Consider the following 16,597-nt stretch of genomic DNA (forward strand, 5'->3'; position numbering starts at 1 on the left):
ATATTAATATTTTTATTATTTATAAGGATTATTAGTAGTAAGGGGTTACCAATAATAAAGTGTGGGATCTGAATAATAAACTTAGAGAAAATAACTTATTTTCACTTTTACATCGTTAGCGTCTCATTTTTCATTTATTCCTATAAAGCATCCTTTATTTTCTAAAAAAATAATATTACCTCCACTCTCCACCCTCACCTCTCCTCCATGCTTCCTCCACTCTCCCCTCTCCTCTACTCTTATTTTCCTTGGATTACTTCTTCTCCATCATTGTGGTAGCTATCACTTGTGCTTTCCCCTCTCATCTTCGTTTATAGCTACTACTTTGATGGTGTCTAGATTTCGCAAAGAAGAGGATGCATAGAGGATAAGAAGATGTATAGATAGAGAGAGAGAGAGAGAGCAAGGGTGGGGTGAACGGGGTGGAGGTGGTGGTCGATGATAGGTTAGGGGCAATCTCATCCATTAAAAAATAAAGAGTGCTCCACGAGAACAATTGAAAAAAAAGGAGATGCTAATCGTAAAAATACGAAGGTAAGGATTTTTTTAGATTATTATTTTTAATCCTTATTTTACTATTTATAATCTCATATTAATTTTTTAAAATATTTCTAAAATATCTCTTTGTAAATGTATATAAATAGCCTTCTATTTTCCTCCTTTTCTGCCGCTTGCTCCCTCTTTTCTTTTTTTCTTCTCAAAAATAATGTCAAGAGGGTGATGAGTGAGATCAAACGATATCCAACTATGTTGGGGGCAACAATGATTAATAAAGGGTTGAGATTATAGATAATAATATAATATTTATATTATTTTAATAAATTATTAATAATAAGATATTATCAATATTAAAAAGGGATTGTGAATAGTAAATTTTTTTACAAAATTTTCTCAAGGAATAATAATAATAATAAATAAATTTGAATAATTAAAAATAATAAATAGAAACAACCACTAGAATTGAATCCACAAGATCGGCGGTCAGTCTCTTGAGCCAATGGACTCGCGCCGCGTAATGCTTGCGATTGATCGGAGAGCCGGACAATTATTGCTCGTCCTCGAATCAGATCCGTGATCTTGCTGTCCCTGTACGACGATCCACACACCACGTAGAATGTGCGTCGTCCGACCCAGGTTCCTATTCAATAATTGCAGTACTTACGCACGAGACGTGTTTGCTGTAATGCCATGTCCGACCTAACTGCCGCTCGCGGTGCTTGTGTTTGTGAAGGGACACGTCCCGTCGAAGGACTGGAGGAGGACGAAGTGAAGTCTTGACCTGTGGCCAACTGCCGGGATAGTGGCAGCGGAGATGATGGAGTGGTATCATCACAGTCGCTGGTCCTTGCGCCGGGCATTCTCTCGTGGACAAAAGCACGCAGCATATGATGGGCTACCTTAAATCTTCCTTGGAGAGAATAATGGGAGGAGCTCCAGGAGAATCTCCATTCAGGGTTTTGATGTTGTTGGATGATGATTCTATGCACAAATCACGATGATTATTTTAAGATGAGATATTGGTATTACACATTTAGATAGGGAGACTTAATCCATAGGAGTAGAATTCGAGAGTATATATATATATATATATATATATATATATATATATATATATATATATATATATATATATATATATATATATATATATATATAGTTCTGCTCATTTTTATTGAGCTAGATGTTATCGTCAAAAACAAATAATGATGAGTGTGAGTGAAATTAGTCAAAGTCAAAGTTCATTTTTATTGAATCAAACCCATAGTTTGAGTTTAGTTGAATTTTTTTTTTGGCTCAATCCTTTTGACCACTTATTTAGATCAAAATTTATTATATCGAATAATAATGAATGTGATCTTAACTCAACCTATAAACTTAATTTTTTGGTTTATGGATCAAATTTAGTGTATCTAATACAACTTTTAATTTTTTTCGATGTGAGATTATTCTCGCCGTCTATCTTTTATTTTACACACATGAATATTTTTCATATTTATCAAATAATAAAATTAAATTTCTAATAGACAAATAAGTATATTTCCTCATAAGTATAATATTCACAATTATAGACCTAAAATGCCACACCACGTTCTAAGAGGACGATTTTGAGCTTGTTATATGTATGGGAATCCTCTATCACTTTGTCTTCAAACTTTAATCTATCATTCCAACAACAACTCTTTTGGGTGGTACCATTCCCACAACATTGATAATAAAGCTCCACTTATTCTTGGTGGGCCAATCACCATATTTATTATGCACGACACAATCACATCCGTGCAATAATTGGAGAGATCATGATTCTGACAAAACCCTTTTTTTTCAAACTGTAAGTGGGAATCAAACCAAAGTCTTTGTGGCAGGTAATGATAAGTCAAAAAAGAAGCAATTAAGTTTTGTGAAAGTGAAACAAAAAAAACAAAAATAAGGTGAAGAATAAAATATTGTGAAGAAAGATATTGCCTATAATATATTAGAGAATAATTGTTAGGAAATAATATTATTAATATCCTTGTTAGCATGATGTGATTTTGATTCGTGTGCATAGTCATTTGAGATGAAAAGTATTTTCTCTCAACGTGTTACTTGTACAAAGTCTAGAGAGACTTCTTAAGTCGATTTCTCTGATGCTCAAGTTAGTTCCGAGATTCACATCCCTAAGTTTAAGTTCATATTTTTTTTTCTTCTCTTCCTATCTAGAGTTGAACGTGTGTTTTTGTACTTGATCTTGAGGAGATAGAATATTTCTATTTTGTAAAGATTCTGTAGGTAATGTAGTTAGTAATCGACTCGAGCTAACTCATGTACTTCTATTCACGTTGACAAGCGGGTCAGATCATCCAGGCTTTTTTCTTCATAGGTCCTACGTAATGCTTATATAACGGGTGATGATCGACTAATTTAAGTAGATTTATCTAATCAACTTAAATTAGATACAATGCAAAAATATATATTTAAATCGGGATCATTCTAGTGTTGTTATTTCGAATTAGACCATGCTCTATGCTAGCCTAAATATATCCAATTTCTTGAGTCAAACACACATTGGATTGAATTATGTATGTCCCAATTTGAACCTATATCACATAAAATGGGATAACTTGTGTTTTGTGCTAAATCCAAACCTAGGGCAGACTCACATTAGGAGGGCCCACATCCTCTATTTCATAAATGATATATATATCAAAGAGGACTATGCTCAACTATGATGGGTAAGCCTTTGAGATGCAAAACTCACGTTATTTTTATTCATGATAGGGGAGTTGTCATGTAAATAGATTTGGTCAAATTTAAGACATCGATCGAGAGATTTATGTTTAATTCGATATTGATTTTCAATCATTTAATATTATATTCAATTGTCCAATAATATGTTAGAGCAATGATTGATAAATTTATGAACTATCCCATGAAGGTGTGATAATTATAACGTTTGACTGATATGTAATGATTGATAAATTTTTGAACCATCCCATGAAGTATTTTTCAATTAATTCAAACGGTTGTGGGAACTCTCCTATAAAAATATCCTAGGTATTTTTGTACGTTTCTATTGGGCTATTGAAGTTTAGAACATCTTTACTTTACAAATATATTAAGTTCTCTTAGTAACTTTTAAGTATGGAAAAGACATTTGTTAAGAACACACTTTAATATAATCTTTGAAGGATAACCCATCAAACTATATTGTTATCTTTGATTCTCAAAATTTAAGACAACCTTGGATGTTAGATTTAAATTAATTATTAACTCTCATACGTTAGACAATTAAAATTTATCATAATAGCTTTTTTATCCTATAAATACTCATTGTGGCACACAAAATATATATATATATATATATATATATATATATATATATGTATATATATTTATTTATTTATATTTAACTTATCATCCATTCTCTTATCATTATTATCATCATAACCACCATCATTGTCATCCATACTTACACTATTAATTAGCATAAATTTTTTTTTGTGTATGAAGTCTATTTAGTATTTGATAGGGAATATACTATCAATATATTCCATATCAAATATATAATCGTTATGGAAGTTATTGTGGAAGTAAAAGATATATGTAACATTCCACCCATCTGTTTGTGTGGATAAAAGTCAAAGATAGACAGTTTGGGGCTTTCCCCCCCTCCCCTATTTCCTATATGAACAAAACATCACGAGGGAACATTGAGGCGATTGCATATTGTCCCCTCTATGGTCACGTATAAAAGCTAATCCCTGGTGCTATGCCAAGAGAGCTCTGCTAAAAAAAAAAAAAAGACATACTAAGTCCTCGGTGACTAACTTAAGCACCACAGGGATCGAGTCAGGAAATTTCCCCCGATACCGATCTTGGTGCAGTTGGCACCTCGGGAGCTCAACACTTCCACCTCGAAGCTACATTGAACACTCCTACGCCCTTAGGTTTGGACCACATCAGGTTGACTCAAATGTCGACAATAATTTCCCTTAATATTTTCAGACTAGAAAGAGAGTTTGATGTCACAAGAACATCTGCTTGCTAATCCTCCTAACGAACACTCCAACAAGGAGGCCCCACCTTCGACTCATTGTACTTTTATTCAACATTGGCAGCTGTCATCCTTCCCACATGTAGATGCATCCACTTTAGTGTAAATACTGACGTGGTACTGGTGTCTGTTTAATGACCTAGGCCTTTCGACACTAGGGATGACTTCAAGTCACATACTTGTCCTTTCTGAGATGTTCTTGAATCTCACCCAGTAGTTACAAATACTAATGAGCATAATGTAGTACTAGTCATCGATGCCCTACAAGCTAATCATGTGAGTGATGACATGTGTAACATGACACATAGTCTTTTTGCTTATTATTATTATGATATTTTCTCACTTTATGTTGCTTGATACATAAGTATATTGTGATATCTATGGATCTGTACAATGAGAATTAGATCGTGATGTGATCATGATAATGAGATCGTTTTACCTTTAAACACATACCCTAAATAATCCTGCTCATAGGTTACTAGAGAGGGACATTGAGATAATCAGACAAATTGGTATGTTGTATACTCGTCCATATAATGGAGGTGGCTGGTCTCATAGCTGCTCGTGTGGGGACATTAGCTGCTCATTAAAGAATGAGTTCACTAATTGATGTGCTTACGGAATGTTGAATGATTGATGATACCTCATTGTCAGATAGCGATTTCGTCATCCCGGTGGTGTACCTGGTCCTTAGACTTGAGACACCAAGGATGTCCTGTATGAGTACTCCACTTTTTGATACTAGACTTATAGGTTTGGAAGTTCCAGATCTTATACAATCGATCATCAAGAGTGGCAGCCAATCTTACGATAACTATTGAGTGTCGATAGAGGATCATCCACTCTCAATATCATGAAAGAAATATCCTATGTATTTTTGTTGAGACAAATCCTTAACTGTTTGTGTGGGGACACTAGAGTTGTAATGTATATGCTCATTGGAGAATGAGTTTATTGATTGATCCGCTCACGGAATATTGGATGGTTGATGATACCTCATTGTTAGATAACAATTTCGTCATCCCGATGGTATATTTGGTCCTTAGACTTAAGACACCAATGATGTCTTATATGAGTACTATACTCTTTAATATCAAACTAATATGTTTGGAAGTTACAGATCTAGTACAACCGATCATTAGGGGTGACAACCAACCTTACAAGGGCTATTAAATGTTGATAGAGAATCATTCGCTCTTAGTATGATAAGAGAAATATCCTACGTATTCTTGTTTAGATAAATCCTCGGTCAATGTCATTAAGATTGAGAGAGAAAAAGTTCTTCGGGAGAATCCGATTAGAGCGAGACTCGAGGAGAAACCATATGAGCTTGGTAGCACCATGCCCGGTATATAGTCTATAGGATATTAGATGAATGGGAGACTATATGTATATGGTAATTGAGGACAAATGTGTTCTAAGGACTGGATTCCCCTGTATCGTTTGGGGATTGCGGCATAGTGGCTTAGTACATCCATAGTTGATGAGTCGAGTGATAATAATTCACTGAGCCAAAATGAGTTCTGACAGGTATGACTTACGACTAGCTCAATATTGGGCCTAGTGGGGTCACATACATATTGTAGGTGTTATGACAAGTAAAGGTTCATATATGAGATATCTGCTGGAGCTTCTATCTTATTGGATATCTAATAACCCAATGCATAATTTGATCCTATGTATGAAATCCAATAAGAGCCCATGAGAGATTATTGGATAGAGATTCGTTAATTTAAGAGGTTTGGGTAGTTGAATGAGGATCCAATACCCTAGGGCAGGATCCATTAGAGTTAAGATTGACAAGGGATTTTTATAAATAAAAGAGAACTAAAGGGTCATAGCTAGGCTTCTTGGTTGCCACATCTTATTCTCGTCTTCCTTTCCCCTCCTCAAATAGTAAATGTGGAGATTTAGACAATGATTCGAGGAGTATTTTCGCAGTCTCTACCATGTGGATCTCCGCTAGAGAGGAGAACGCTTGACCTCCTTCATCCTCGCACATAGATCTACAATAATTCAAGGAAATTTAAGATTATTATTTTTTGTTCTTCCACTACGCATGTGATATCGCCCTTATATTTCCCTATATATAGGCTATCATCCTACTCTTGCCTTCGTTAGCTAACAAGCAACACCATTGTCTCAATTGCGATCAATACCTCAATCGCCACTAGCATGGTGCTCGTCGAGATCCCTCCGCCCAACGTGGTGTTAACATCTCAGGATCGCGTAAGGCCCATGAAATTGCCGACCAATGGAGTGCCCCCCTGCTCTCAAACTATGGAATTTAGCACACCATTGCACCCTTGTCCAGGGCCAATTAGATTGAGAGAGGATGAGTTCTTTGAGAAAATATGATAAGAGTGAGATTTGGATAGATTCTGTATGGACCTTACAGCACCATGCCCTATATACGGTCTTTTAGATATTAGATAGATAAGGAACTATAGATGCACGATAATTGAGGACAAATAGGTCTAATGCATTAGAACCTCTTATACCATTTAAGGAATATGGTGCAGTGGCATAATTTGTCTATAGTTGATGAGTTGAGTGAATTATTATGACGATAATAATTCACGGAATCAGAAAGGGTTTTGATCGGTACAACTCACGGCAAACTCAATATTAGGCTTAGAGGATCATAAATATAAGATAGACAACACGACAAATAAAGGATTAGATATAAGATATCCAATAAGTCTTCTTAGTCTTTTAATGGATCCAATGGGTGAGACCCAATGAAATATGAAGCTTTGAGTGGTTATTATTTGGGGATCCAATACCCATTAAACTAATATATAGGGTCTATTACAGTCAGTAAGAGAGACTTTCTATAAATAAGAGTGGTTCTCCAAGGATTATAGGCTCCCTTTTGGAGAAGCATGCCTCCATCTCCTCTCCATCTCTCTCAACCAATACCTCCCTTGTGTGAGAGGAATGCAAGAGGACCACTCCCTTCCTTACTCGTTACTATTGCCACCATGCTGTATGGTGGAGTGTCATCACGAGGAGAGAGTTCACTGCGAGAATGAGGAGCATCGCCATTGCCATCCACAATGTGGACTACTGCAAAAGAGGAGTTCATGATAGCTTCTTCATTCGGTAGCCCAAGATATGCATTTATGAGGATATCTAAGTTCTCTTAGGTGAGAATGTCTCACCCCATGATACAGTTTTGTGGTTTCAAGTTTTTATGCTCTTGGTAATCTCCTGGCAAGCGGGTTCGAGCTACCTCTTAGACTACTATTTACATGGGCAAGCGGGTGTCGAGTCGTCGAACCTTTTCTCTCATGGGTCCTACGTGGTATTTATATGATGAGTGATGGTTGACTAATTTAAGTGGATCTATATGATCAACTTAAATTAGATTCGATGCAAAAAGAGATTTAAATCAAGATCATTCTTGTGTTGTTATTCCAAATTAGACCATGTTATATACTAACCTAAATTTATCCAATTTCTTGAGTCAAACACGTGTTGGACTGAATCATGTATATCCCAATTTGAAACTATATCACATTAAATGGGATGACTTGTGTTGTGTGCTAAATCTAAACTTAGGCCAGACCCACATTAGGGGAGCCCCACATCCTCTAATTCACAATTGACAAGGACTATGCCCAATGACGATAGGTGAGACTTTGAGATGCAAAACTCTATGTTCTTTTTATTCATAATAGGGGAGTTGTCACGTAAATAAATTAGATCAAATTTATAACATCAATCGAGATTTACGTTCACATAAATGCCAATTCGATACCGATATTCAATTAGCCTGACATGTCACATTCACATCGATTTAATCACAACAATATCATATGTTGTAATTGTAATGTTTGACTGTTTGATAATATGATAGAGCAATGATCGACGAATCCACAAACTATTGTATGAAGGTGTGGCAACTATAATGTTCGACTGCTCAATAATAAGATAAATAATGATCGATAAATTTATAAAATATCTCGTGAAGTATTTTTTAATTAATTCAAACGATCATAGGAGCTCTCCAGTAAAAATATCCTTAGTTTTTTACTAAGCTAGAACATCTTTACTTAAGAAAATCTATCAAGTTATTTTACTAAAAGTACCGAAAAGATTTTTGTCAAGAACACTCAATAATCTTGGAGGATAATATGTTGAACCATGTTATCTTTGATTCTTGAAACTTATGATAAACTCGAATATTAGATTTAAATTGATTATTAACACTAACACATTGGACAATTAATATTTATTATAATAACTTTTTAATCCTATAAATCTCCTTACATACACTCATTATGCCACACAAATAATAATTGTAACTATGTTTAACTAATCATCCATTCTCTTATTATTATTATCATAATTATCATCATTCTTATTTGTTATATTATTAATTAGTATAAATATTATTATGTGTAATAGAAAATATATTATTGACTAATCATTATTTATCCGGTTAGATATAAATACTAGGATAAAAGTGGATAAATTTATCTTTCTAAAGAGTTAACTTTTGTTGACTGCGCGATTGTACTATTGGAATTGGAGTCACTCAGTATCGAAGAGAATGGGTCGAAAAATATCTTTGACCTCGTTCTTTATCCAAGTGGTACCTTCACATATTAATATTTTTAGCTCAAAAGTATCTTGCATAACCTTACAGATCGAATAACTTTTTTCTCTCAAATTGTGCACCTAATCTATTTAGTACACCATCTAGAAGGCGGAGCTGTGTCACCGATTGAAGTGCGAAGCGAATGGTGGTGGGGGAAGAAATTTGAAACACGACAAATTTATAATTAAATCATAAAGTTGGGAGATATCCATTTCTTGTGTTTTTTAATCGTGTCGGCCAATTAGGCAGCACAAATTATATAAGATATCTGCGTGAGATGTGGCACGAGCCCTCTTTGGATGGAACCACACAGCGGACATTTTTAAGTGCGTCCAACTATCTATATTAATATAAGAAGACCACTAAGTCATGTTAATTATTTACTTGTGTAAGAGTGGATGCTTGTGCTGTTCTTATCAGATCAGCAACGGATTGGTACCGTCTCAGAAATTTTTGCTGTGACAAACAATGTATATTGATATAAGAAGACCACTAAGTCATGTCAATTGTTTCCTTGGGAAGAGTGGATGCAATGTAATGTGTTCTTATCAGAAGAGGAACAGATTGGAGCCGTCTCAGAAATTGGGAATAAAACTCTTAATTAATTATAAAACCATCTGGTGCGTAATTAAGAAATTTTGCTAAAAATCATATGCATATTCTTGCAGAGTTTAGTACATATAATATAATACATCTGTCAACATGCGAGCTTATAAAAAACAAAAATGCAAATGGCTCTGCTTTAAAGAGCAAAACCTCACTCGATGATTAATTCGATCATGTTTTAAAGATTACAAACAAATGTAGCATCTATTTGCTTTATTCGTCGATTATGATTATCTAAAGTCTATATAATTAGTGGGGTCGGAGCTAAACCTAATCCAACTTAGAGCCTATGGTAAGTCTTCAAGTTAGTGCTAAAGTGGTCCGATGAGATCTATTATTCAAGATTATCAAATGCTATCCGATTATGAGGAGTTCCACTTAGGGTTCTCGCCAACATAGTCACATCGATGATATAAGGATTTCGATCGATATGTCGGAACAACTAAACATCTATATTAGACTCCTTATCAATATCTTATTTTATATCTAGTAAATCCTTTATCACGAGAGAGATGTGCTTATTTATTTTGGAACTTCGTAAATTTATACCCAAAAGAAAGAAAAAAAAGAAATGAAATGTATGTATCGTATTGGAATAAATAATCTTCTTTTGTGTGGCACTTGAGTTTACGAGTAATATAAAATATTTGGATTGATTTCTTTTTGCGAAAGATGATAATATTATTAAATGGCAAACAACTACACCTGATGACAGCATGTGTTTTCTTTTAGATACCTATATGTATCCGAACTATTTAATCTTAGTTAGAATATAATATGCTCCGACATAGATTTAAATAGAAAAATAAGTATCGGAGTTTGGTCTTTCTTCAATAAATTAAATAATTAACTAATCCCAATTCAAGTTCGAATATTCTAAAATTCTAACCTCCTAACTCATTATTAAATGACAATGACATCAACTCGTTCTCGATATCAACATCGATTCCATCAGTTTAATATGGTTCTAATTAGATTTGAATAAAACAGTAAATACTCAAATGAAGTTCGAATATAGATTTAGATTTAGCTTCTTCTTCAAGAATTTCTTTCTTAATTAATGTTACTTTAATTGATATTATTTCACATACCGACATTCGAAAATAATACCACTAGTCGTGAAGGAAATTAATGTATAATTTATGTTAAATTAGATCGAATCAGAGCTTAAACATCGAATTAAATTATTAGAAATATGTATGTGTCATGAAATGAAAAGATTAACTAAGAAGATGGTCTCGTTTTATTTTATTTATTAAAGATTAATGAGTCCGATTATATATAATGTTTTTAATTAAATTGATATATAGATATTTGATAAACAAATTGATCCACGTTAGATTTGTAAGGACAATATCAATAGATGTCAATCGTGCCGGACCCTACGCCCATTAAACACAATCATTTCTATGGCCTACCAAAACAAATTAGAGCCAAACCGGTCTTTGTCTTGCAATCGAACAAGTTGTGCATGTCCTTTTCTTAGGCACTATTTAGAGGACATGCCGATCGTTGTCGCAGGGGATTAAAATTGCAAGCAATAATTGTTGGGTCGTTGTGATTCGGAAAGACGGAGGCAATAATTACATAAGTCCCAATTTAGATGCCACATTGATGTTTCTTGGAATCTCATCAAATAATTTAGTGAACACGGTTGTTTATTCGAAGGTGACAGCGGTGAATTCCACAGCTTTTAATACTTTTTTTATGTTCCATTTTCTCAATGTGATATATAGAAAATCCGATTCATGATATAGAAAGTTGGGCGAATTAAAAAAAAAAACTTTTATTTCGAGATTCTTTTCGGGAAGTATCTCATTTTTAAAATCTTATCTATTTTCTTTTTCTTTTATCGACCAATTCATAGAATAATATTTTTAGTAATACCAAGAAAACACTATAATATATTTACTATATTATAATATTTTTTATATTATTAAAATATTATATTTTTTTATTTAATATTACTAAAAGTACTACAGCCGGATCGATTCACATGACAGGTGGTTGGTTGCAGAAGATGCTAAAAGGAATCTTCCAATACCCACATCCCAAGTGTTGGGGTGTTGATTCCTCTCGGATTCTTATGTCGCCAACTTTGACTATTCATTGATTTAAGATTCACATCCCAAGCGTTGGCGTGTTGATTCCTCTCAAGAATCTTTCGTTCATCTTTGACTATTCAATGATTAAAGATGGCAGGTGATCATACGCAAACACGAGAAGAATGAAATTTCTATTTATCATACCTTTTAAAGTCATCTCGAATATTTAAATCTACATCAAGTGTCGTATACATCAAATATTTGATGTAACAAATAGATAATCGATTGAGATGAAAGGATTTGTTTTTCCTCTAAATTTCATATGAGAAATTACAAAGTGGATTTTTTTTTTTTTGGCGAGTAAACTATGTATACATTTAGAATAAAGATTTTGCGCATACGAGTGGAAAGAGACTTCTTAGATGTGAGACCTCTCGATAGGATCATGATTACTAGAGCAATCATTTCAAGATACTTCCACATCAGTTAGTTTGAGTTACTTTGACTTGAAAGATTAAAATGAAGTTGTTCAACTTTCATAAATTAAGACCACATAAAATTCTCGGGGAAAATGGTATCAAAGTTTATTATTGTGGTTCTTTTTCTCATTGATTTTAAATATATTATACTTGAATTAATGATAAACGATACTTGGTTTCTATTCTTATGAGAAAACAATGTGATTTTTTTTATTTAGTTATTCAAAGTCATTTCATTTGAATCTTAAATGTCATTCTAAATTCAAGATTAATTTTTTCTCTAAAAGATATTGTAATTCGCACAAGTTAATCAAGATTTGTTGAAGTTTATATTTGATGTTGATGGTGTTATAAGTATCGTCAATTGATAAATCGGTCCGGTTGATCTATCGTCGAAGGTGCAAGCATCTTGTGGAAGATTTGGTAATGTGAGACCATATAGGCTGCCTGGTTATGAGTCATTCTATCGATGAGGACCTACTTCGAGATGATCAGATAAACAAATTAGGATATTCTTCGTTGTAAGGTTCCCTCCTAGGGGTTGGATCGTTCGGGTGTCTTTGAGCGACCGATAATCTTGCATGACAGGTTGGGGAGTTGCCCGACATGACTCCTTTGATGCTTAAGTTAACGAAAGGGAGAAGACAATAGTATAAGCTATATGACTAAGTTAGTGTGTAAAAAGCCCTCCCCCCACCCTCCAGCATGAGTTAATGGATTCGTTGTTATATCTGAACCTGAGCATTTTTATAGACTAGCTTGGGATAAGATTAGGTCAATCGTTTGATTATTTTGGCCTTTGATCATGATAAGATAGGACAGTTATTGTCAATCATTAATGTGGGACATATTGGGACGTACTACGATACCATTTTCCATTTTGAGGCTGATGACTTGGAGCTCTACTTGGGTATTGGCCTTTGTGACATATGAGCTGACATAAGACAATATCGTTCCTATCACATGTCAATTTCATATTTAGAATCTCTTCCTAATCTAAACTTTGTCCATTTTTTAAACCACAAACCACTTAAAAAGATCATATCATCAAATAATTTAAAAAAATAAATTTAATTTATAAATTCTTAGAAAAAAAATATATTTTTGTTTAGTTTATTTTTTTTCTCAACCTCTCTCGTTAGTTTGCACATCTTTACAATCTTTTTTGAAAAAAAAAATATCTTTATTGATGAATTTGAAAGGAAACGAATCAATTCATATTTATCCCTTAAAGGTATAATTTTTTGTCTTATATCTATATTATATGCATAATTTTGTTTTGTCTTTAATCACTTCGCTCGTATAGGATCTAACGTATCCTATACATAACAACAATGATGATAGTAGAGACCGACTGCCATAATAAACATCAGCACACCTTTCGTGTAACAGCAACCGAATCAATCTACATCAAACAAAAACAAAAATTATAATTAGGATGAATATATGGATTCAAGCTGATTATTATTGTTTCAAATTCAGAAGTATGAAAAAATTTGTAGATATACTCCATCTATATATCCGTGATTTCTTACTTTGGCTTCAATTAGTCCATTAGTTCAAAACAATACATATGATTTATTAACTCTAATATTGTGAAATACTACAAAATATTTATGGGTGAATCTTAGAAAAACTTAATTTTGGACCTTTTCCATGAAGTACCTATTTTTTTTATATTTTCCAAAGGACATCCTTCATTTGTTGTAATCCTTGAAATGTTGTCCTTATGACAAGAAAACTAGACCAATACTTCTTGGTTACACCCTATGGAATAGTTGGTAGGATGAAACAGTCTAATTTTTTAGTTGTAATTTTTGAATAAATTTTAGGGAAGATGTAGAAGTCATCATAATAAACCAGATAACTATTTAAAAATCTTATTTTTATCCATAATATAATTTTTATGGAGTCCATTTATCTCAATTACAGTGTTTTGGTGGAGGTACTATAACTAAGATAAGTCTATTCAAAACATTGTAATTGATACCATAAATTTTATGCATGAGAGCCTGAGGATCATTTTAAGGATTATAGTAAGTCATTTGGGAAATATAAAATAGGAAAGTACTTTTCAAGCAAAAATTAATATTTGTATCATGTACAAGTCGAAAAAATATTTCTTCTTGGGCTTTTCCTGAAAATACTCTCTTGTTTTAATTTTTCTTAGTAGCACCTTCTTTTTTGCCTAATTATCGATTCTAAATTACAGTGTTCTTTTTTTACGACATTATAATTTTTTTGGTATCACTAGAAACATTATAATTCAGTCTAATTGGATAGATTGATCGGAGATCGGTCTATAGAAAAAGTAATAAAAACAAAACAAAATAGATAGATGATGGATTGTCAAATCAGAGTTATCTTTAGAAATAATTAAAGAAAGGTACACGTTGGAAAATATGAAGAGGGATATCTTTCGGAAAAGCTGAGAAGAAAGGGATTTTTCCGATAAATCGACCCTTACACAATTTACAATCGAACCTGTTATCTAGTTGATCACAACCGTGTGTTTGTTCGTCCCGATTCGAGCTCACCTACTCATAGACGGTTAGGATTGAGCCAAATTTGTCAGTAACGTCTCCCGTAGTCTTAAACTACCAAGACTACCCTCAACTATACCGCCCCCCGTACAGCACAAAGTAACCCCGTCGCAAAGTCCACCCACCACCGGAAGCGGTGGGTCTTCCCAAATAGACCACACCACCAATGATGTCTTACATCCGTTGAAAGCCGCTAGCAAAGACACAAAAGACGTCCTCCTCTCTCTTTTCCTCCACCTACTCTTTATATACAGGATACCCCCATCGCCCACCCAAAGTTTCCTCAACCCTTCGCTATTCACATCTCAGTTCTTAGATCCTCCTCCCATCCATGGCATTCGCAACCTCCCTCAAACTCCACAACCCCTTTTCCCCCACCTCCGCTGCCACCGAAAGGCGCGACCTTGATTTCCCCGCCGCCGTCTACCTCAACCGACGGCTGCGCAACCCCCCGCGCACTGTCGCCATGGCCACCGTGCCTACCAACGACGGCGCCCCCCGGATCAACGGCCATCCCCACATCAACGGTCATGCCCACTCCTACGCCCCCGCACTCGCACCCCGCGTCGCCTTCCAGGGCGCCCCTGGCGCCTACTCTGAGTTCGCGGCCAAGACGGCGGTGCCGGGCTGCGCCACCGTGCCCTGCCGCACCTTCGCGGACGCCATCGCGGCCGTGCAGGCCGGCCAAGCTGACCGCGCCATCCTCCCCGTGGAGAGCACCATGGAAGGCACCGCCCTTCGCAACTATGACCTCCTCCTCCGCCACGACCTCGTCATCTCCCAGGAGGTCAACTTGTTCGTCCACTATTGCCTCCTCGCCATGCCCGGCGTCCGCCCCGCCGAGCTCCGCCGCGTCATCAGCCACCCCATGGCCCTTGCTCACTGCGGCCGCGCACTCGCCCAGCTCGGCCTCCACCGTCGCGAGCCCGTCGAGGACACCGCCGGCGCTGTCGAGATGCTCCGATCCCACCGTCTCCTCGACACCGCCGCCATCGCCTCCCCCCGCGCTGCCCTCCTATACGGCCTCGATGTTCTCGCCGACGGCCTCCAGGACGAATCCTGGAACGTCACCCGCTTCCTCCTCCTCTCCCCCAAGTCCTCCACTTCCTCCGCCACTCCCCCCTTGCCGCCTCCCAACCCCAAGACATCCATGGTGATCGCCCACCGAGGCGGCTCGATGGTGGTGCTCCTCAAGGTCCTCTCCGCCTTCTCCAGGAGGAACATCAATCTCACAAAGCTGGAGATCATCAACTCCTCGGCGTCGGAGAACAAGGCACCGGTGATGATACTGGACATCAGGGGGAAGGGCTCGCTGCGGGCGTTCCCTCACGTCCTGTACGTCGACTTCGAGGGGTCAAAGGAGGATCCCAGGGCGAAGGAGGCCATCGACGAGATCTCCCAGTTCTCCGTCTTCGTCAGGATCTTGGGATGCTACGCCGCTAATCCCAACGTCTATGACCTCCAATGATGACACCTCTACTCCATGGCTTCGCCTTACCTTGAGAATCCAAGCTCAGATCAGCTCAGCTTGCATGGTATTATTATGCCCTGGGTAAAACTTCTGCTTCCACTCTCCTTCTTAGTTGTATATAACCACATCCTATTAGCTCGCCTGTACTCGTAATTCTTGCTGAAGTTGAATTAGGAGAGTGGAAAATGATCACGAATTCTGAGATCTACATGAGAATGGAAGTTTGCTTCGTGATGCAGTTGTTCTACTGCTACTCATGTATTAGACTCTAGAAATCAGCAATAAGGAATATCCATCAATCATTCATTGTGTC

The 16,597-nt window shown here is 36.1% G+C and overlaps 1 protein-coding gene across 1 annotated transcript; it reads left to right on the top strand.

Moving 5' to 3' along the window:
- The first annotated feature begins 15,048 nt into the window (after positions 1–15,048).
- LOC103976070 (arogenate dehydratase 1-like) lies at positions 15,049–16,597 on the top strand. The gene has a single exon (XM_009391258.3). The coding sequence runs from the start codon at positions 15,145–15,147 to the stop codon at positions 16,279–16,281; it is 1,137 nt and encodes a 378-aa protein (XP_009389533.2). The 5' UTR covers positions 15,049–15,144; the 3' UTR covers positions 16,282–16,597.

Source organism: Musa acuminata, chromosome BXJ2-4, assembly GCF_036884655.1.
Source record: "Musa acuminata AAA Group cultivar baxijiao chromosome BXJ2-4, Cavendish_Baxijiao_AAA, whole genome shotgun sequence".
Lineage (NCBI taxonomy): Eukaryota > Viridiplantae > Streptophyta > Magnoliopsida > Zingiberales > Musaceae > Musa > Musa acuminata.